This window comes from Phyllopteryx taeniolatus, chromosome 1 (assembly GCF_024500385.1).
Source record: "Phyllopteryx taeniolatus isolate TA_2022b chromosome 1, UOR_Ptae_1.2, whole genome shotgun sequence".
Classification (NCBI taxonomy): Eukaryota; Metazoa; Chordata; class Actinopteri; order Syngnathiformes; family Syngnathidae; genus Phyllopteryx; species Phyllopteryx taeniolatus.
The window spans coordinates 24,735,447-24,758,555 of NC_084502.1; the positions used below are offsets into that span (position 1 = coordinate 24,735,447).

Here is a 23,109-nt window from a genome sequence, read left to right on the forward strand (position 1 = left end):
ATATATGCAACAAATGGATAACTAGTTTTGAAATCATAATTCAAGGATAATAGGTTGTTCAACTATTGTTCTAGTTACTGTAAAAAAGGGTTTGGTAACAAAAAAATGCTTGCAATATCTCAACATTATTATTTATTACTTATGATCATTTGAAATTTAGGTACAGATTTTTGCAAGAATCATCAGAGTTGACGCACATGATTTGCTTTCACGTGCCACATAAAATGATGTGGTGGGCTGGATCTGGCCCCCCGGCCTTGAGTTTGACACCAGTGTCTTAGAGCCATGAATTATCCAGTAAATAAAACAATGAGCTGACGAAGCAGTTTAATAGGCATAAATGAATCTGCACGCAATTAACTTCCTGGTGGATCAGTTCCTTCCCCACCGTAGCATCACAGCGATCCATTTCTAACAAAACAACCTGACTTACTCAAATGTACTAAACCAAACTCTTTTCACTCGTTACTGTCTGAAAAACATCCTGACTTTCATTCTTGAGGCGACATAAAGCCGCACGGCTCCTGCAGAGCGAGGGAAGTTTTACATTTCTCAGACAGTTGAGCTTTCGAGATAGTTAATAGATTTGTTCTCAATCTATTTTCAGCGCTTGAATTTGGTTAATGATAACAATAACAGACTACGAGGGGACAGACCAATAGTATTAAGTTGTGAAAAAATTAGCCATATTTGAACATACTGCCCAACAGCCACAATTAGCTTTTGATATACATTTTTTTACATCCACTTTTGATGTTGTTTTTGCCAAGATAAACAACACACTCATAAAACCATACACACACAGACAGACAGACACACACACACACACAGATTCTATAGTCATAAGGTTGTTTTACCTTTGATGTTAGGATTGAGTGACTGTAATGAGAGGTCGAGAGGGAGCTTTAAAGCTTATTGTCTACTTATAGCTCACATCACAGAGTGGGAGTCCATTATTGTTATTCACATTTGCTGGCCTGCCCTAATTATGTCACTTTGCACGCATACATGTGTGCGCACTAATTGGGATAAATGTCCAGCTTTGTACTTTCTCCGCTGCGGCAGCCATGTGTCAATCACTGACTGCCTCTGCAGGTCTGCACTGTTGTGTCAACAAATAACTTCTTAGTGGATAAAGCAATTTGGGCTTTTCAAAACATCTCAGCTGCAGTTGATACTCTGTCAGTGATGTCAAAGAGAAGCTTACTCACCAGTCCCAAAACTCCCCACCACCAACACATAGTTCATACTCGGGCTTTAATTCCCAAAATCCTTTAATGCACCACAATCATTTGAAATGTGAAAGGGGTAAAATGTGCATGGCTTTGCTCAAGTGTTTATGGTTTCTGAGCACAAATACTAAGCAGTAATATGAAATACTAGAATGATTAATAACTTGGGCTTCGCTTGCACTAAGGTCTATAGAAGGACATTTTTAAGCCACCAGTCAGTCTTGTACCATGTTGTTGCTTATTATTCAGTAGTGAATTGTTGTAACAGCACTTAACAACCATTCAAGTTGCATTTGTTGCTTGATTTGTTGTAGATGTCTCTAAAATTCACATTTTGAAAAAATCTATAGCTGTAAACAAGCATATGTTAATCATCAAAGACATGGTCAGAAGTAATTGAAGTCAAGCCAGTTAACGCACTTTAGAACTCAGTCAGTGTGAGAACGACATATCTTGAAATAAATATGTTATCATTTTAGGAGCGTTTTCAATTTGCTAAACAAGTGCTATGATATACTGCTGCTCCTAGGTCAAGGAGATTCGTCATCACAGCAACACTGTTAGCGTGCCCTTTTGCTGTGCCAGCAGTATTATACTCCACAGTCTCCACTTGGCTACAGAGTCCTCCTCCCCCTGTTATAGCTCTAGGTCTATGGAGGACCTAATCGCAGAGAATGGAGGCAGCTGGCAGATTACAATGATGGTTTTATTGAACAGAGGTATTGGAGGTTGTGGTGACCAAAAGGTGAGCGATTCGGGGTGGGAGAATGGGATCCGTGTGCGGGTTCCAAGTCGGCAGGATGCAAGGATGGTAGGCAGGGAGCAACCATGAAACAATCTGAACACACAGATAACAAGGCAGGGTCAATATCGGGAAGATACTTGGAATGGATGCACAAACTCAGCTTCGACAGTTGACTGCACCAGGGTCCCTGCTCCACACGTCTTTCCATTCCTGCACAAGGACACACACACACACACATTGGGAAAAGAAAGGGCGGGACTCAAGCAGCAGACTCAGGTGACCTGACACCAGTCTTCTCTTGAATATAATGTTGGTAAATACAAGAAACCTTTATTCTCCTGCATTGTTGATTAGTATTTGCGTTTTGTCTGATGCGTTAAATGTGGCACAGTTTTCGCCATACTATTGTGAAGGGAGTCATGGTGCAGAGCTCTGAAGGCCAAAGTTAGCATCGATGCTAATGCTAACACACCTTTCAGGGTGTCCTTGTTGGTTAAACAATATTACAAGTGATCTCTGTTTGCCATGCCAATGACAGACATGCTATTGTCATTATTTTAGGCCAATCTCTTGTCAGATATAGTGATCTGTGTTTTTATTGAATTTGTTTTGATTAGAATTAATTTTGTTTCATGTTTCATCAAGTTTTCCTGTGTCCCATGTTCATGTCTTGTCTGCTCGTTTGGGTTTCGTCTCCACTTGTTCTCGTCAGCCCTGTTCCTTGTGTCAACAAATCAATTCCCTACAGCCACTTGTCCAGGTATGCCAAGCTGTCTCATCAATTTGTTTGTATTTAGTTCCCGGGGTTTGTTCAGTCTGTGTAGGTCCATTGTTGTTGTTGTTGTTGTGTGTGTGTGTGTGTTGTTTTTGTCACGTCATCTTTTCCTATCGTGGTGAGTGTTTAGTTTCTTTGTGTTACTTTGATTCTTGATTTTTGGGGACTTAACTTTTTTTTAAACTCTTCATGAATCTTCTTTGCTTTCTTTTTTTGAATAAATTGTTTTTGGAGATTACACATGCTCCTCGTCTTGCTTCTTCCTTGCATTTTGGTCCACCTCCACTTTTGCCACCAAATCCACCACGCCATACACCATACATCAAAATCATTATAAAATCTGTTATTTTGGGGTAGAATTACAACATATTTCTTCTGCACACCACTTTGTGATTTTTAATGGATTCGATTGAAAGGTTTTATCAAACAAGATGTTATACTGTGGACTTTAGCAGAACCAATTGCATGGCACACCAATGTCAATTATTCACAGTAAAAGGTCTGAACAGATGAATTTGAAAGCAACTACATTAAAGAGAAGTCTGCATTGTTTGAAGATCATGCAAAATTAGTAATCTGAACAATTTGCTGTGCATGCGAGTCATTTGTTAATGGATGCTTAATTTCATGCATTTTCTGTGTTTAATATTTCTGGCTTTTGACAAATCAGAGTCTCAAATACGGAATTATTTTCTGCATCAATTTGAAATGGGGATTACTGTAACATCAATGAAATCTTTTTATGCATAAGCATATGCATGTATTTGTTTGTTTTTTTTATTTATCTGAAAATGCTCAATAGAGTATGCTACCTTCAAAAGGATCTCATTTTATGGAAGAAGAGCCCCTTACTCTGACTTTTAACTATGGATTCCTGACCATATAGGAGCCTTACCATTCTGTGAAAAAGGTGCATGGAGCCAGAACAGAGAGTCCATTGTTTGCGTCTGTCTGCATATACAGTGAGGTAGCAGTTTGACATAGCCAGGAGATTGCATTACACATAACATCTCTGCACTTTTAAAAAGAGAGAGCCGCTAATGAGAAACAGCTTTAAAGGGGGCCGTTTACTGTCTGCTTGGAAGCAATCACTTCATTCAAACAAGATGTTTCCATGGTTCTGACCACTGTACAGTTTCTATATGATATTGATGTTTTCCATGTGTCTCATTCATCTCATAATGTCAAATTGTGGAGTGTTTATATATATAGCTGTCCAAAACCATTATGGGAATAGCTGAATTAATTAAGCTTTTGGTTATCTAGGTTGGCTGACAAATTAGTTCCGATTGCATCTCAAATATAGTACTATATTGAACAGACAGTTGGTCTCATTGATTGTTCCTTGTTCAGAAAAACAAAGCAATCATCGTTTTTACAAGGAATTAGAAATGGAAACATTGTGCATCTTATTTTGTTGCAGAACAGTGCGCAGAAATAACGATTTAAACTGTCTGAGCTGCCAGAACGGTGGATGACTGGTTAGAGCGTCTGCCTCACAGTTCTGAGGATCGGGGTTCAATCCCCGGTCCCGCCTGTGTGGTGTTTGCATATTCTCCCCGTGCCTGCGTGGGTTTTCTCTGGGGACTCCGGTTTCCTCCCACATCCCAAAAACATGAATGGGAGGTTAATTGACAACTTTAAATTGCCCGTAGGTGTGAATGTGAGTGCGGATGGTTGTTTGTTTGTATGTGCCCTGCGATTGGCTGGCAACCAGTTCAGGGTGTACCCCGCCTCCTGCCCGATGATAGCTGGGGTAGGCTCCAGCACGCCCGTGACCCTAGTGAGGAAAAGCGGCTCAGAAAATGGATGGATGGATGAGCTGCCAGAATAACTTTAAGTGCTCTTTTTATGGCAAGTGAAAATTGTCTGTCACTTCTGAGCATGAGAGAACCTCCCCACCCCTTTGTGTCCCATTGAAAAGCATCTCATGTCATTCTGATTATCATGCATGTGTCAAATAATGCTGATTACAGTGTATATTTTTGCAGTAGGGTAATAGCTGCATGACAAGGCTCACGCCAAACCAAAATGGCTACTCTCAACGATGACCACACATTTTCTAATTTGGTACAATGGACAATAAGTGTTCTTTGGTTTCATATCAGGCCTGATTTGTTGGAGTGTTTGTGCAGACATGTCCTTTATGTGCTGTATATTTTGGAAGGTTTTGGCTGGCTTCTACTCCCCCTGTAATTAGCCTGCAAGCATGTACATATATATGAGATAGTGAAGGGAAAATGAGAGACAACAAAGGGAGGATTTAGAGAAGCAGCTGTGTAGAGGAGTGTATTTTACGTTAAAAGGAGTTTGTGTGTCTCTCTCACTGTTGTTGGCACTGCTGCCTTGTGTTCTTTAGAAGCAGAGCAAGGGGCCACTGGTCTTCAGAGGAGCAGTAAGTTTTTTCCCCGTGTTTTCTGCTCGCAGGTGTCTTGCTGTGCCATGTGTCTATATTGATTTGGCCAACTGCAAGAGAACAGTGGCCGATGGTCGGTATTACTGCAAAGCTCTGTACTGTAGTTGGTCTTGTGTTCCGTCTCATTCTGTGTTCCTTTTTCATTTTGCAGTAGTTTATTTCGGTCTGTTTTTAAACTCAGATACTCTCTCAAGTCCCTCATTGGATTTCTCCCTCTTTGTACACTTTTAAACACCCACCGGAATTAACTTCATATAAGCAAATTCATGTCTCACCTCTTTAATCATGAAATGTCAATCCTAATCCCTTCTTCACATAACCCATCTTGTTGCAGCTGCACTGGGAGAGACTCAGGGTCAACCTTGAACTTGGTAGTCTTACCAAAAGCTTTCTTCAATTTCAGGACAAAACTTCATTGTTTAAAACTTCATATTATAATTATTTTTCTTCTTCTTCCTATTATTATTATTTAGTAGTAGTCGTAGTCGTAGTAGTCGTAGTCGTCACTGATGGTGTAGTGGTACACTTGCCTGACTTTGGTGCGGATAGCGTGGGTTCAGTTCCCACTCAGTGACGGTGCGAATGGTAGTCTGTGTCTATATGTTCCCTGCGACTGACTGACTGACTGGCAACCAGCTCCGGGTGTAGTCTGCCTTTTGCCCGGAGTCAGCTGGGATAGGCTCCAGCATCCCCTGACCGATCACAGTTTTATGCTGCTGAGTTTGATACCAATCATCCATGAGTGAGATCTCCCGATCACTGCCGATACTGTTCATATGGATTAGCTGTACATTTTTCAATTTATTTATGGTGAGTGGTATTCCTATAAGATCTGACATGTTTGTTTGGGTTTGCTTTGCAGGTTCTGTGCGCCTGCACAGTGTGAAAGGTGGAAAAAAAATGGGAAAAAATAATAATCACAATTTTTTTTTATTGCTATTGAAATCACGATTGGTAAATATGATTATGCATTTAATTTAAAACTTTGTAGTTATTTAACTATGAAAACTAAACTTCAAATATAACTTAAAATAACAACCAGAAAATAAATTAGTAACAAGTAAAATAATAATAGGTTAAAATATTAACAAAAATAACAAAAAATATAGTCATGGCTAAAAATGTGCCAGTCCAAAAAAAATCCTCTTATTACTCTCGCATTTAACAAATAGAAATATGTTTTGTAATCCTAATTGACCTAAAACAGGAAAAGCTTAGTCTGATTTCATGTCACAGTTAGTCTTTTTATACAGTCAATTAAAGATGCGGAATTATTCTAATCACTAATTAATCGTGATCGTGATTTTGGCGGCCACGATTAAATGAGCCTGATCATCTGCGATTTTTTACATTTAAAATGAGGTCACTGCTTCATTTACAGCAGAGCCCGCAACCTTGTCAGCCAACTACCAGGGGGCGAAGGTATGGTTAAGGCTTCATGAAAGGCTGCCACCTTGGCCAATTTCAAAATAAAAGCTTAAAATGGCATTGATGTCCAGTGAAGTAATATATGAAGCTTTTATTTTGAAGTTGGCCCTCTTGTTGGCGGCGAGGTGGCATGTCACATTATTAAGACACTATTAACAATCGTTGTAGCGGCTGCCTTGACTTCAACTTTTCGGCCGGCCTGACTGTAGTAAAAAAAAATGCCGGGAGTAAATAGAGAGATAAATCACAACTGCCAAGTTCTTTGCAGTTTGTGACTGTGCACGATTGACCAATGGTGAAGCAGAACAACGGAGACGTACCATCCTTGACAATTCACTATATTGACTGGGATTTTTAAATGAAAAGTCGGTGCTTACCGCCTAATGTTATTGCCTTTTTTGCATTAACTATATTTTCTTCCATTAAGTTGCAATTTGTGACTGCATTTTGTAATAGCATATTTATTCAGTTAGCCCTTGGTAAAGTAGAATATTTGGGGGTACATATTATTTTTTTATTATACCTCTTTTTATTTTATTTTTTTTTAAAGATTAATTTCACACTGAAACCTGCTACATATTGTTAGTTGAAAAGTAGTGCAATTAAAATGAAGATTTTTTTTTCCCCCCTAACATGAAGAATAATCGTGGCTAATAATCGTGATTACAGTATTGATCAAAATAATCGCGATTATTATTTTGGCAAAAATGTGCAGCCCTACAGTCAGTGACAGTCTACTGTTCCTGCTGTGTGCGCCTTGGCCTCTTATGGCCAGTGTGGTGCGGTGCATGTATTGAGCTACTCGTTTACTATAAGCTAAAAAAGAAAAGAGTAGAATAAGAAAGTCGCATTATAACGTAAATAAACAAATTTTTCAGGGATAGAAAGAATACAGTATAGGCGTTTGTGTGTGAATATTCAATATTTGAAGGTAAATCCGTCCCGTGATCAAATGCTAATATTAGCTAGCCGGTCAACAGGGTTTTTCATTAACTGTTAGCATAAGCTGGCGATTTCTAAAATGATGTTTTGTATTTTGAGGGTAAAATGTGTGCATTGAGTTTTACAGTAAACTCCTACTGGGGTGTCAATAAACAATTTAAAGCATGCTCAAATTTGGATTAATTGCCCAGCCTTGCACTGCACTGCACACATTCTCTGGTGGCGGTAAAGTACGAGCCACAGGTGACCGTTTTTTGTAATCGGCAATTACGCTTGACACGATCAGGATTTTTTTAAAAAAAAGGATACCCGATCACTCATCTGAACCACAAGATGGAGCAATGTGTCTATTTAAATGACTTGTTCATTTACTGTATATACTTGTGTGCTGTATACTGAGTTTCTTCAAAAATATCTTGTCAGGTCATGTATTCTAATCAGTCAGGTCAAACCAACATGACAACATGACAGAAATAATGGGTGCTAACTTACTGTAATTAAATTACTTTATTGTAATTAAATTACTTCACTCACACCGAAACTTTAGAGCATGATTCGACAGAACGCCAGTACAACCGTTAGTGCTAGCACTAGCTTGCTAGGCTACATAACATTTTGTTCCCTGCTTGCGAGCCATATCGTATTAAAAGTATGTGAACATACCTCAAGCAAGCCTTGAATTAAAGTCCTCTCCCAAGCACCGGTGACCACCAGCACACGTTTTCCCCCATTTTGTTTTTATAATACACACGACGCGATTGATTGTTGTTGTCGTGGCCGTGGTAACGCATGTATTCGGTCGCACTTGAGTTGATAAGATTAAGCCCAGTGATCGTAAAGAATCGTGCTATCGGAATACAAGATTTTATTGCAGTAGTCTGACATAGTGCAATCGTGAAAGACCAGATTTGTCTTGTAGTCTGATCAACACATTACGTGTTGTCTTTTCCACACCAACAACATGTTTTTTTTTTTTAAATAACTTTATTGGCTGTCAGATACTTACAGTACTACGTCAAAAGACATGCGACAAGACTAAAAATAATACAGCTTTTGGATTCAAATATACTATACACAATGGCGACGTGGAGTAAATGTTTTTTGCAGAGCCGATCAATGACGTCATTGATCAAATCGCTGACATTAAAGCCGATCAGCCCATCAGCATAAAATGCTAATTATCGGCCAATACCGATCAGGCCAATCAGATCGGTGTAAAGTCTATAAGCAATGAAAGGCATTGACAGACAATCGGCGATCACGTAATTTCCGCGAAAATCGGCCAATCATGATAGGTGGCCGATCGATACTTTATTACTTATTAATTACTTACTATTTTTACTATTATCCATCCATCCACCCATTTTCTTCACCGCTTATCCTCACTAGGATCGCGGGCTGCTGGAGCCTATCTCAGCTATCTTCGGGCAGGAGGCGGGGTACGCCCTGAACCGGTCGCCAGCCAATCGCAGGGCACATAGAAACAAACAACCATTCACACTTACAGGCGATTTAGAGTCGTCAATCAACCTACCACGCATGTTTTTGGGATGTGGGATGAAACAGGAGTGCCCGGAGAAAATCCACACAGGCACGGGGAGAACACGCAAACTCCACACAGGCGGAGACGGGATTTGAACCCCGAACCCCAGAACTGTGAGGCAGATGTGCTAACCCGTCGGTTACCATGCCAGCCTATTACTATTTACTTTTTCATATTTATTACTATTACTATTACTATTACTAATAACTATTATTTATTACTTTATTACGGTACTTTATTTTGTACTTCCAATGTCACATTCTCATACTTCTGTAAATTGTGTATTACAAACTTGCTGTATTGTTGGATCATCACACTTTTATACTTGCACACACTTGCCAATATCTGGTACTTCTGTAATGTTAGTTCATCAACCATTTAGTGCTTTCTGTAATATAAGATTACCAACTTTAAATACTGTACCTGCTGCAAGTGTGCATCGTAAGATCAACACACTTCTCCTTCCATACTTTCCATACATTGTTGTACTTTTGCACTAAGGTCATTGCACTTTCATATACCGTCAGTATATATTTCTGATGTTGTAAGTAGTTATTTGTGTATTATTGGCTCATTATGCTTTCAAACTTAATACACAACCTTAATGCACCCTGTCTTGTTAGTTTGGACTTCTGCACTTAAGTTGTTGTCAGATCATCACACCTTTATAGTCAGTTTATACACTTGTACTCCCAGTATTGTGATCATGCATATTCACACCAATCTGCTCATTATGCAAATGAAGGGCGTGTCTCCGGGGGTCCACTTCTTGCATACTGGTCGATCAACACCACAATGCACAGAGCGTATTGACTTGCATGTTTGCAGTCCGTATGTTCCACTTTTGTTATGAGATGCGGCTTTTATTTCTCGTTTGATTCTGAGATATGGCAGACAAGGTCCTCTGGAGGGAAAGTGTTTTAGATGCTTCCCATATTATTTGCACGCTACGGTGAGGTGGATGGGAAGTCAGATCATTTCTTATGTTCAAGGTTCTCAAAACAATAGAAGAGACATGTTTTTGCTTTTAACTCCACTGCGGTTAACTTGTCAGAACTAGTCAACCAATATCGACGTTTTCCATTCACACTATTTGACATGATATTATTGTGTATTCCATTTTATTGACATCCAGATGCGGTTCAGCCTGTACGTAGAGCTGAGGTCAGCCTTTAACCCCCACCATCAACACATCTTCCTCCTCTCATCACTCTATGAATCACCTCAGTACACCCTGGCACCACACACCCCGATGTAGGCGTATTATCGTTACTCAATAGTGACTCACAGTGCACCATTATAGCCCCACTGCCACTCTCCTCATCCTTATCAGTGAATCTGCTTGTCTCTCACCAACATAAAGGGACATTTAAGACGAAGGACAAGAAATAAAAACGCCAACACATACAGTATTTCAATCCCTATTTGAGGTCATGTAGGGTCGTTAGCAGGGTAAGGAGAGTCTCAAAATATATTCAAATTGTAAGAATCCGTGTTGTCAAGTCAGGCTAAACTGTTTTTAGCACTCAAAAAGGCAGAACTGTAAAATCGATATTTGAAAACAGTGCTGGAGGAACATCATAGTCATAACGGCACAACGTCCACGCCTATGCTTGGAGGGATTGTGAAGAGCTGTAGCCAGGGATCGGTAGTTCTTTATGTAGGTCAGCCCATACCCGCCAATAAGTCCAATTACCGTCAGCCTCAGAAATAGAACAAGCAGCGACCTTTGCTCTGCTTTCATGAGCATGAAATGGATGCAGGAGTTGATGCAAGGATGGCACGTTGTTAAAAAAAGCAAAAAAAAAACAGTCATATTAGGGAGTTGCGTGTTGAGTGTGAACGTTCGAACAGCGACTCCAGTGACATTTCATGAAAGAACTAAAGAACATCAAAATGACCCCACGGTCCCGCTCTTTTCAGCATGCTGCTTAAAATGCGTCCTTCTGCAGAACAGCAGCACTCTCTCTGAAAAAGCAGCAACTTATCAGCTCCAAGAGAGCACTCAATGATTCATACACTCTTTTAACAGAACTTGAATCCTTGCCTCTATTTCGGTCCCAGCATCTCGCTGTAAATGCAGCACGATGGAGCGGAGGGATTTAGCGAGACTAAGTAGTTTGATATTTCTATTGGTTTTCTACGTGTATTTCCCCTCACTCACTCTCTCTCTCCTAGTGATCTTTCTCATCACATGGAGACCAAGGTCATGGCTGATTGAAATATAATAGAAGTGTAGACATCTGGCCTAATACTGTGGGAAGTTAAATCTATTTTAATAGCCCCTGCCGCAGTGGATTCTCTCTGATGCACTCTTGCGCTTCGCTGACAGTAAATCACAATGTTCTCTTATTACCCTGACTGGAATGAGGGCATAGAGAAAGAACAATGAGGGATCCAGATCATTTGTTTTCACCCCTCCCTTGCTTTTTCCTCTCCCCTCCACCCCGCCCCTTCTCCTGGCTTCACTCGGTTTGCGAGTCATAAAGCAAGGGGCTAAAGGAGTGACATCATGAAAATAAAAATAAAGGCGCTTATACTCAAGCTATTGTGCCATAGTGATTGCCAAGGCTTCTACTGTATTTGCCCGAGGGGGGGTTGCACCACTGAGATACAATGTTTTTTAATGTCTTTTTTTCAGATGAGAAAAATAGAAAATGTGATGAAGACCTTTCTGTTTCAGTGTAAAGATTGGAGATGTTTTTTTTTCATGTTTACCTTGAATACACCGGTGAAAAAAGAGACATGAATGTGGGGAACACAGCTCTTTTCTAGACCTTTTCAAAATATATCCTCCACCGTGTGTAAGTCCAACTCAGGTCCACCCACATCTGCAATTGAGAGTCGGGTCCTTCTTAAATGAGATCCATTTTGATGTGACATTTGAGAGAATTACCAGTGCACGCGTGAAGCAGGGAAGAGGTTAGCTCCCTGCCTCGCGATTGGCTGAAAGCTTTCCGTAGCCTACCTGTCCTTCAGTGACGGACACGAACTATGACCCTGCTGTACTCTCGTAACACCCTCCCCCGACTCGCACACTTCACTTATCCCAGTTCTCTCTCGCTGTCAGTCAACCAGGTGCTATTTCATTCTTTTCTATCGCACTGTCCGATCCTGTGATTGTCTTTTCCAAAGACAGGTCTGGCAGGCTTTTTGGACACTCCTCATGCGTGTAGCTGATGATGAGCTTGATTTCTTGCCTTTGTGCGCGTCACAAGGCTGTCTTTGAAGGTGAATTGTAAAATTCCCCATAAGATGTTTTTAAAGATTTAGTGTTGCCATGTGTCTATCTGGCATGCACAAACTGGACATGAGGATCTTTTATGTATGCATAGCCAGCTGTTGTTTGTCGCAAAAACCATGCTGCACTGTCATTTTATTTACAGAGTAGCATATGGCTGAATGACTTTCCATAGGACATTGTATACTCATCCAAAGTTATTTTGTTTTATGAGACTTTTCTGTTCAGCTATTTTGATCACGTTTCCAGTGTGTCTTATTACATTAAACAATCACTGAAGCTATTCTAAACATCTAATTTCCAGTCTTTGGACGAATTGCCTCCACCATCAACCATGCCGGGCTCTCTGTTTTCAGCAACATTTTTTTCCCTTTCTTTAATGAACATATCATTACCAAATGAGCTGTTTTCCATCAAATGCTACAAATGACTCCATCAGCACTAGACTTTACACCCATTTTATCGGGCTTATCGGTATCGGCCGATAATTAGCATTTTATGCTGATCGGCTTTAATGTCATAATTCGCCGAGCTGATCAATGACGTCATTGATCGGCTCCGAAAAAGACATTTACTCCGCGTCGCCACGTGCACAGTATATTTGAATCCTAAAGCTAGTTTATTTTTAGCCTTGTCCCGTGACATACAACACGTAATGCTGTAAGACAAATTTGCTCTTTTACGATTGCACTGTCAGACTACTGAAACAAAATCTTGTATTCCGATACCACCGCATCCAGTCTTTTACGATCACTGGGCTTTATCTTCTCAACTCAAATGCGACCGGATACACTCATTACCGTGACGACGACAACAAGAGTGGATCGCACTGACTGTATTATAAGGACAAAATGGGGGAAAACGTGTGTTGGTGGTCACCGGTGCTCAGGACAGGAGAGGACGTTTGTTTAAGGCTTGCTTGAGGTATGTCTTTTAATACGATACGGCTCGCAAGCAGGCAATAACATGTTATGTAGCCTAGCGAGCTAGTGGTAGCACGAACGGTTGTACGTAAACATGCCGGCGTTCTGTCGAATCATGCTCTAAAGTTTTGGTGTGGGTGAAGTCATTTAATTAAAAATTAAGTAATTTAATGACAGTAAGTTAGCACCCATTATTTCTGTCATGTAATGTTGGTTTGACCTGACTGATTAGAATAACCGATCTGACTAGAACAGTGATTTCCAACTTTTCTGGAGGCAAGGAACATGTTTTACAATTGAAAAATCTCACGGCACACCAACAAACAAAAATGTCACAAAAAGTGGATACATTAATTACTGTATGTACTTCCTACCCCTCTAATAGAAGACCATTCATTTGTTCTGTCTGTCACTATGCCTCATTGGCATAAATAGAGGAACAAAGATACATTAGTTATCCATCCATCCATTTTCTGAGCCGCTTCTCCTCACTAGGGTCGCGGGCGTGCTGGAGCCTATCCCAGCTATCATCGGGCAGGAGGCGGTGTACACCCTGAACTGGTTGCCAGCCAATCGCAGGGCACATACAAACAAACAACCATTCGCACATTCACACCTATGGGCAATTTAGAGTTTTCAATTAACATGCATGTTTTTGGGATGTGGGAGCAAACCGGAATGCCCAGAGAAAACCCACGCAGGCACGGGGAGAACATGCAAACTCCACACAGGCGTGGCCAGGGATTGAACCCCGCTCCTCAGTACCGTGGGGCTGACGCTCTAACCAGTCGCCCACCGTGCCGCCTACATTGGTTATTGTAAATATAGTTTTTTGAGCAATTAAGTACACAAGTATATACAGTATATGAACAGGTCATTTAAATAAACACATTCCTCCATCTTGTGATTGCATCAGTGATCGGTTATCGTTTTTTTAAATTCGCTGATCGGTGATCGGCCCCAAAAATCCTAATCGTGTAAAGCCTAATCAACACACCCATTACCCACCTAGATGTGATTCATTTATCGTCACTTTAAGATAAGTTAATTATTTGAGATAACCTTACAATGTGAGCAGTTTTGTATATTAGTATATATTTTACATGACAAAGAAGATGTAATAATGTTGATAATATGAACCTCACAGCCCGGTGCAAAAATATCACACGTAATAATATACATAATAAAACACCCTTTCAAAAATTAAGTCCATTATCAGGTTCCCAGTTAATAGCACATTTCACTACATTTTGAAAATACCTTTATTTTACTAACATAAAAGCGCAGTCACATAGCATCGGTAGTGTGGTGGTACATGCTGCTGCCTTTCACACAGACGGCACGGGTTTGATTGCTGGTCTTTGCAACAATACCAAGCCCAGAGAAAAATGGGCAGGTTGCGTCAGAATGGGCATCCGGTGTAAAAACTGTGCCAAACTAATCATGGAAGTGACTCGCTGTGCCAACCTCTGACAGGGAAAAGCCGTGAGTCTCACTCTCTAAAAGCATGATCATAATCATTAGAATAAGATCCTTTTTTCTTAAGTTCCAAATGTTGTTTTGTGATGATTTATTGTTTGGATTTCATGCAATTAGGAAGATATACTGATATACTAATGAGCATAAGCCATCCAGAAAATGAATAAATGGATGGATATTGTAATGTACTTGTTTACGCTGAGGGGTATGCACTCCCATAACTAGATGGGAAATTTAAACGTGAAGTTACTCAATTCATTTTCAGTTTTCTTCTTTTTAAAAGAACTGTGTGGCACGAGAAAAATGTGACAAAGCACAAGCACAAAGATAATGCTCCAACTGATTCCTTTTGACCACAGTTACGACTGATTAGAACGACATAGAACACAATTATGGAAAAACAAAAAATTGTTGCTATTGCCATTAACTCATGTTGGATCTTTGGAGAACTAAGTGAATACCCTTGTCTGAGAAAATAACAGATTTGCTCAAATTTCACCTCTGGAGTGTGAAGGTTAGAAGGAGAGGGCTGAATCAACATTTGGTGTTTCATTCTGACCCCTCTTTGATCCACCCTCCTCCATGTCCTGAAAGACAGTATATTTATGAATTATTTATCTTACATTTGAAAATATTAAACGTGAAATGTCCTTGTCCCATGTCTTATCTCCAAGGGCATCGTAGGAAGCCATGAAGCCGAAAAAACATTCATGAAGCGCTGAAAGGCACAACTATTGAATAGCCTCTGACAGCATTTAAACCAGCGATATTGCAAATGTAAACACTTATGTTTTATTACAGAGAGAAGGTGTCCGAAATACAGCAAATAAACTCTTGTATTATTTCATCAATATGGAAATCAAATTGAAGCAAACCTTTCTTGGTTCAGTGTTAGTTCTGTTTGAAGGATTGCAAACTCACAATTTCATGTCACCTTGCGTGCTTGGCTTTTACATTTATATTAAATACAATGTTTTTTTTGTTTTTTTTATTTAACGCACATCATGTTTAACCATTCTGCTTTGACCAAAGAGAACATTTATCTTCACTATCATCAGAAAAGGACACACGCACGCACACACACACACGCACACACTGCTGTGAGCAGTTCAAACCAAGACTGGAGTTAGAGTTTTACCTCAATAATTCAATCCTTATCTGCACTCTCCTCACAAGAACAATGACAGCTTTTATGTTTACATTTTTTTCCTCCAGGTTATTCTTGTGTTAGGCAGCCGCTAACAATTGCTTAATTAGCTGATTATTACGTTTTGGAACTGCTGCATTCGCTATATCCAAAGAGGTTTCTTGTCAGCACTGTTAAGGGCAAACTTTTAAGAATTATGGTAAGAACTCTATTCATTTACTGGTTAGTTTTCAATTAGATGACCAGTGTTTGTTTATTTGCCATGTTAGAGGTCGAGATCAGGAGGATAAGCTAGGCTTCGGATGCAGTGGCAGAGATGGGACATGATAGAAAAGTGCAGTCACTTACTGTGTGCGAAGACGTGGAAATAAAACTGAGACCGTTTCATTTAATGGTTGTAATCGCTCACGGCTTAGCTTACTTTAGCAAAAACCGCATTGACTTTGCCTGACATAAGTCTCAAGGCTAGATAGTGGTTACCCTAGTGTGAGTCAGCTGCCATTCGGGTAATGAAAGAATCCCACATTTCTGACGTGTGTACATTTACAAAATAATTCCAGGGCAAACAACAACCGATATCCAACGGAAGATACTGTATATATTTTATGAATATGTTACTGAATTAAGATGTTAACATTGTAAATGGATATATGTATAATAAGTACAGTATGTAAAATGCATTTTCTAATGTTGCTAAGAATTAAAGCTTACCTTCTACGAAGTGTTCAGAACAAACACGGATGTAAGGACTGGGTAGCTTGCCAGAGTGAGATCAGTTCTGGTGATTCGTGAACGCCACAGTCTCAGTCTTTTCCTTGACAAACATTTAGTCTTTTCGCTCTTGATTCAAAACTGGTGACGGTAAACTTCCAAATGAGACTGTATCCATCCCACTTGTATTGCTGCAGCAAAACACCGCGCAGTAATTCACCATTTATTGACGTTGGCCATCAAATTTAGCTATTAAAACACTCAATAAGCACCGGAACAAAACAATCAGTCTACAAAACAGTCTACCTTCAACATTGCAGCCACTGCCGCTGGGCGTGTCCGGAGGTGCGTGACGTCACGGGAAAACTTTCTATCGACATTTTGCTAGTCACAACCCAGAAACGCAAATAGCCAATCACAGCGCACCAGAGAACAGCAGTCTGACACTTATCCAGAGCGCTTGAAGGGAAATATATTTTTTTTTCGTACCATTTCTAAAACCCAAAATTAACAGCTCTGGATGAAGCTGTCATCTAGTACATTTTTTTTTTCATACTCTTTTGAATCGTTCAAAAATGAACATCCACACCGTATCTGTAAAATAATGGTATGCTCTTGTTAGCTCATTAACCAAACTGCTTAGCCAGCTAAGATTACGAGGCTAGCTGGATGTACTCCATGCTCCAGGTTGCAGTCAGGCGATGTAGTGGTTGCCTTTTTCTCTGTGATCTGTATCCATTAGCTTCATCCTTATTTGCACAACCTTCTGCCTGCTTCTGTCTAAAATTCACTTTTTCTAAGTTCTTCTCCAAGCAGCTCAGACAGTGGAAACCCATAAAATGTTCTTTTAATTTACAATATTAATGTGGGATTCCTTAGTATTGAAATCTAGGAATCTTTGCAGTGCAAGGGACAGTGAGCAAGTGGTTTTCCCAGGCAGGCTATTTTTGTCTATTTATAGTTTTCCTCTTTTCACTGAGGCAAGTAAAACAAACAAACACACTAAACAAAACAAAAAAATCATATAAATCTGGTAAGCCTAGTTTTCATGTCCTCATGTTACTGAATGAAAACCTTAACAGATGCCAAACATGTTATACCCTTGGATAAGTGTAAAAACTGTTAGATTTGTTTTTATTTGTATACTGTGTGCCTGGCAACCATAATTTGAAATGACAACAGCCATTGCAAAAACCTTTTACTGTGGGGGGAAAAACAACTGTTAGTGATCATTTTAAGCAATCATCAAGGAAAAGCACATTCAGCACTCATAATGAAATGTTTTAGTGTTATTACATTCTCTCCAATAATAGCATGCATTAGGCAAGCTCCAGCCTAACTTGAGGCACCAATTCTGTTAGGGCGATATCATAGCTGTCCTTCCATATTTTCTGTTTGCTTTAAATGTTTGTTTGTAAGATGAATTGCTACACTGGCGGGTGAGATGACAGGCTACATGAGGAAGATATTGAATTGATTTCTGAAATGTTGCAGAACGAACTAGTTGATGTGTACCACGAGACATGAATAATAAAAATTCTATTAAAAAGCTCTTGAATGGCTGACACTGGAATATTATTTGTGATGATTAATTTTCTTCAGTCATTATAAAGCGGAGTTGGCATCAGATTGCCGCTGACAAAATTGCTTTTCATTCCCTAGTGAATACCCTCAGTATGCTTTTGAGAGCAGAAAACCATCTTTCTCTGTGCAGCATTATGTCAAGACAAGCTCTGCCAAAGACAGCCACAGACTCTGCTCATGCATCACCCACCATGCTTTTTTTTATAGCTCATTTACACACATTGGATTTGTTTAATAATGAGGAAGATGACATTAGTTTTATCATAGTTATGAGATTATGAAACAACCACAAAGTTACAGTCAATTGTGTATTATTTTCATTTGCTTACAGACTGACGTTCTATTGTTGTTTTGGAAATTTGTGAAACAAAATATTCTGTAGAGCAAGCAGCTGTTGATTGTGTGTGTGTGTGTAGTTTTAATTATGGAATTGATAATGAATCAAATTATTGCTGAATAGTGTCTTGCTGAGTAAAATTACAGGAATTCGTGGCAAAACCCATGAATTGGTACAGGCGAGCTAAATGGCAATAATTAAGCATTTGACTAGAGCACTGTATTTTTGCTCTTGTTGAAGTTGAAATCTATAGCAAGACTCTTTAAATGACGAGCTATGTTATAGTAACTTGAATGTCTGGCTGTGTTTTGAAGTGCAGGTGCAAAGTTTTAATGTTTTAATTTTATTCTTGTGGATTTCCTGTCTGTGCTCCAGTTCACGCCCACGTTCCTAAAGATATGCTAATGCGTGTCGGTGGGTTGGAGACTAGATTGCCCATAGGTATGAATGCAGGTTCTTTCTGTAACGTGCATTTCTCATGTTTTTAATATACACTGCCAACATCCACTCGCAACTCCTCACTGGATGACAAACTTGCAAAAAACAAATACATTTTTAAAAAATATCCCACATCGCTGTTAATTGTCTTGTATGCATTTGCAGAGCTATTCCAGTCAGGGCAGAGGCAGCAATGGCGGCGGCGGCAGTGGAGGAGGAGGAGCAGGGGATGAAGACTACGAGATCCCCCCAATTACGCCCCCCAACCATGCTGACCCCTCTCTGCTGCACCTCATGGAGCACGAGTCGGGGTACCCCTTTCACTCCTTGGCTCACAATGGCCTGCTCAACACCTACTCCTACCCTGAGCTGCCCGCCCTTATGATGTCCAACATGCTGGGTCAGGACACCCACCTCCTCTCGGGGCCTATGCACTCGGTAAGTACACCCTCGCTCACCTTTCCCCAGCCCCGTGCCCATTTTGTCATCTCACACTGTGGTACGATTTGCCTCCCTGTGCTGTTCTCCATTCTCTGTGATCATTTTTTCATAGTGGGAAAGCGTTCATCTATTAGCGTGATAATTAGCACGGTTAGAGGCCACGGAAGGCGAGACAGTGAAGTCAAAGCAGAGGCTCGAGCCTCGCGTATGAAAAATTTATAAACAGAGTGCACAGAGCTGCAGCCACGCACATCTTTGCAGCGAACAGCTACTTTAATATCTCCTCAGCTGCGCAACTCAAAGATTGGATTACCTCAAAGTGAACCAAGAAAGAGAGCAAGAAACTCAGCGTTTCACATTTTCATTTGTGAGGAACGGCAAAATGAAAGTGTGTGTGTGTGGGGGGGGGAAGAGGAGGTTTAAGGGGAGCAGGAGGTTTTTGAACAGAAAGCTCGACAAGAAGAGGGAATGTCCCTTCTCAGCGACTTTTCTTTTCTAAAAGGGACACTCAACCCCCTCTGTGAATGCAAAGGGACTTTTTCATGTGTCAAACATGCTTCAGAGCCAACATGTAAACACCCCTGCTGAACAGTCAGATGCTTTAATCATAGAATCGAACCAGATGAATTATAGATGCCCCGTGTGGTTAATTATTCAACATCATATACTTTCATCTGACATAAATATTACTTTTTTGCACTCTACCCCCCTATCATGAATATTTATGCTTTAATGTGAGCATCTGTGGCATTTATCCTCCGTTAATCAGGTCTTATGTGGTTTTCTATCACAATCGGCATAAGGCTCTGTTTTCACTGTGGGTGGTGGCTCAAGGCCTCTGTTCGTCGGGATTAGGTCACATTTCACAGGCTACTTTTCTGAATATTCTCAATCCGTTAAAAGATGCTTTTCATTGTATCACAGTCAATATAGTGGCTTGAGAAACCTACAGAGTGGAGGAGTAGATCAGCACTCACCGCAGATATATATAATCCAAAGTATGTAACAAAGCATATATATATTGCTTTGTAACAAACCATATATATATTATATGCTTTTGTTACATAAAATATGTAACAAAGCAACTGTTATTTTTTTTAGTACAATAATATTGTTTAAAGAATGAGAGAGAGAGCGTCAGTTTTTAAACAGCTTTTATTTCACCTTTGCAATTATTTACCTTCAAATAGCCTTTCGGCGTAATGTTCCATTTTCTTACCTCGCACCCCCTTTTCTCATAAATGGACCGTCATTGCAGTAAATCAGTGCACAAACACAGACTTCCATACGCTCTGAAAGGGCCAAAGATTTATGTAACACATTCATGTTTCCCGCTTTTACATTTTAGTACTACTCTTGCAGAGCCCGGGTAATAATAGCCACTAATAATATTTCTTGTTGCTTAGCAACCGACACAAGTAATAGCTTACTCTGGAAAAATAGATGACCGATAAGAAAGAAAGAGGAGGGCATAGGAGGTGGGCAGGGTGGTGGTGGGGGGGGGTTCAATTCATTTATTATCTCCTGGGACAAGAGGAGCTTATTTCCCAGGCTGCGGAATAGGAAAGTAGGCTGTATATTGAGAAATATTTAAAGAAATTGAAGATGACGTTGTTTTCATTTCATTTCCATTAGGGACGTTTCATTTGATGTTTCCCCCACAAAGTCAATTGACCTTAATTTCATACGGATAAGGATATAATAAGTAAGATTGAATTTTTGTCTGCTGAATGCTTTAAGAAAATGAGGTGGATCGAAATAGGCTCTCTGTCTCAGTGTGACTGCACACGAATGAAGGAACAACACTTGCGGCTGCATTGACAACCAAAATACTAATCGTTTGCAGGCTTGTTCACCATCAGTAAAAAAAAAAAAGCTAATACAAAGTTGTACCTTAAGGATACACTTCTCTGCAATAAAAGCTATCCTTCAGTGCACAAATAAACCTCCTACAAGTACAAGCTCAGCTGGAGCAGCAGATTCGCTTCTTCTCAAGGGATGTTGTTGCTGGTTTTTGTACAACATGTAGCCTTAGGCTAAAGCTCTGTAAACTTCTCCCTGCTTTGGGATTCTCTTTCTCAGCGCACATCGATCCTACAGCAAGCAGAGTTAAATCATTTCAGGATTGAGAGGAGTGGGTTGACCAGCATCATGCTGCTTAGGCACAAAATGTTTGCTTTAAATGGCACCACACAAGAGTCCAATTCATCCTGATTGCCACCCTCCTCTTATCCTATCCTGATTGGGACTCCACATGCAGCACCCATATTAAATGCTAAATCATAAGATGTGTTGTAAATTGACGCTGAGGCACGAGCCATTGGAATGTGATGTACATTGAAACTTAGATGGTCTCCTTTTTAATGTACAAACGTACATTGCTGTGCAAAAGTCAGTCGGCCAGCACTACATTTTTTGCTTTTGTGACCTTTTGAATTTTGATGTAACACAACAGGAGATGTTTAGACAGCTATAAGTGTTAGCTTTGACATTCATTTGGGTTTAAGCTAGGCAAATTATTGCTAGGGCTCATGGGTAAGCGGATGTCAAACGTAATACTTTGCATTTCAGGCTGTGAAAGCTTTTTTGCCGGTTGAACTCTCAATGTGTGTGTGTCTTAAATTGTCATTTCCGCCAAATTGAATGTACACAAGGAATCCAAATAGGGGGTCCATGACCTGATGTTATATAAAAAAAATTATGAACACTTGTAAAATATAATACAATTCAATACAAGGGCTGCATCAGACATTCTGCCTTTACAAAGGTACTAATGTGTCATCTGTAAGCGATATATTATTTTAGCAATATGTTTATTATTGTGGTTGTCGTTTGCAGTGGTGTAGAACTGAATCATACTGAGAACTGATCCTATATAATATATTTTTTTTTTTGTAGCGTAAAGAAATATGGAAACCAAAATAGTAGGCATACTGGAGCTCTCTTTTTTATCTTTGTCATGGTGAATTTTTGACACAGCTCTTGTATTGGATATCATTATACTGTGCATGCGGTCATGAAGTTGTGGCTGGTCGGTGCATATGCAGTACTGTGCCAAAGTCTCAAGCCAGCCTTTGTTGAAGAAAGTTACAGTAATGTGAATGCTAGACACAGTGCTATTTAGAGCTTTGGTTACATTGTCATAGGTCCTTCCCACCACATTGACCTGCTCTGTCAGTGACTTTGAATCAAGGCAGAAGGAGAAAAGTCTTGGATGAGCGCGAAACTGCGAAATGTAACATGCCTGCATGCGAATGCTCAGCACTGCCGGAGAATCCCTGTCTCATCCTTCGCTGTCAGGAAGTCTGCCAGCCCGGGTAGAGGTGGCACTCAGGGGTCTCATGTTCAACAAGCCCCCTGATTGCTTAGGTCGGCTTGAGGCTGCTGTTGGAGTGTGTGTGGAAGGAATGCCAGACAGCGCTAACTCTTTGATAAGATAAAGCAGGAAGGACACTTGCCAGCAGACAGTAATGAAGGGTCGTGGAGGGGCCCAAAATAGTGCCTTAAGGGGCACAGCGGTGTTTAAATATTGAAACACAGCACCGGCCCCTGTCTCATTACTGCTATAATGAGGCCAGTTAAGGAAGGCAAAGCCACCACTGCCAAAAAAACAGCTGCCAGTTAAACAAGTTTATGCCACACACTTGACTCATAGGACTCCCACTCATTTTGACATCAAATTCATTATTATTGATGTCATGTGTGCTGTTCGTTTGAGATCATATAG

General features: G+C 40.2%; 1 protein-coding gene across 4 annotated transcripts in view; it reads left to right on the forward strand.

Moving 5' to 3' along the window:
• Positions 1-23,109, forward strand: part of LOC133482599 (thymocyte selection-associated high mobility group box protein TOX-like) — a 118,124-nt gene that overhangs the window by 68,590 nt on the left and 26,425 nt on the right. For 3 of the 4 annotated variants that reach the window (XM_061782900.1, XM_061782890.1, XM_061782909.1), the window contains one exon: positions 19,107-19,379. The exons of the other annotated variant lie outside the window; for it this stretch is intronic. In XM_061782900.1, coding sequence (XP_061638884.1) covers positions 19,107-19,379 — 273 coding nt within the window. The remainder of the gene's footprint in view (positions 1-19,106; positions 19,380-23,109) is intronic. 4 annotated transcript variants of the gene reach the window in all.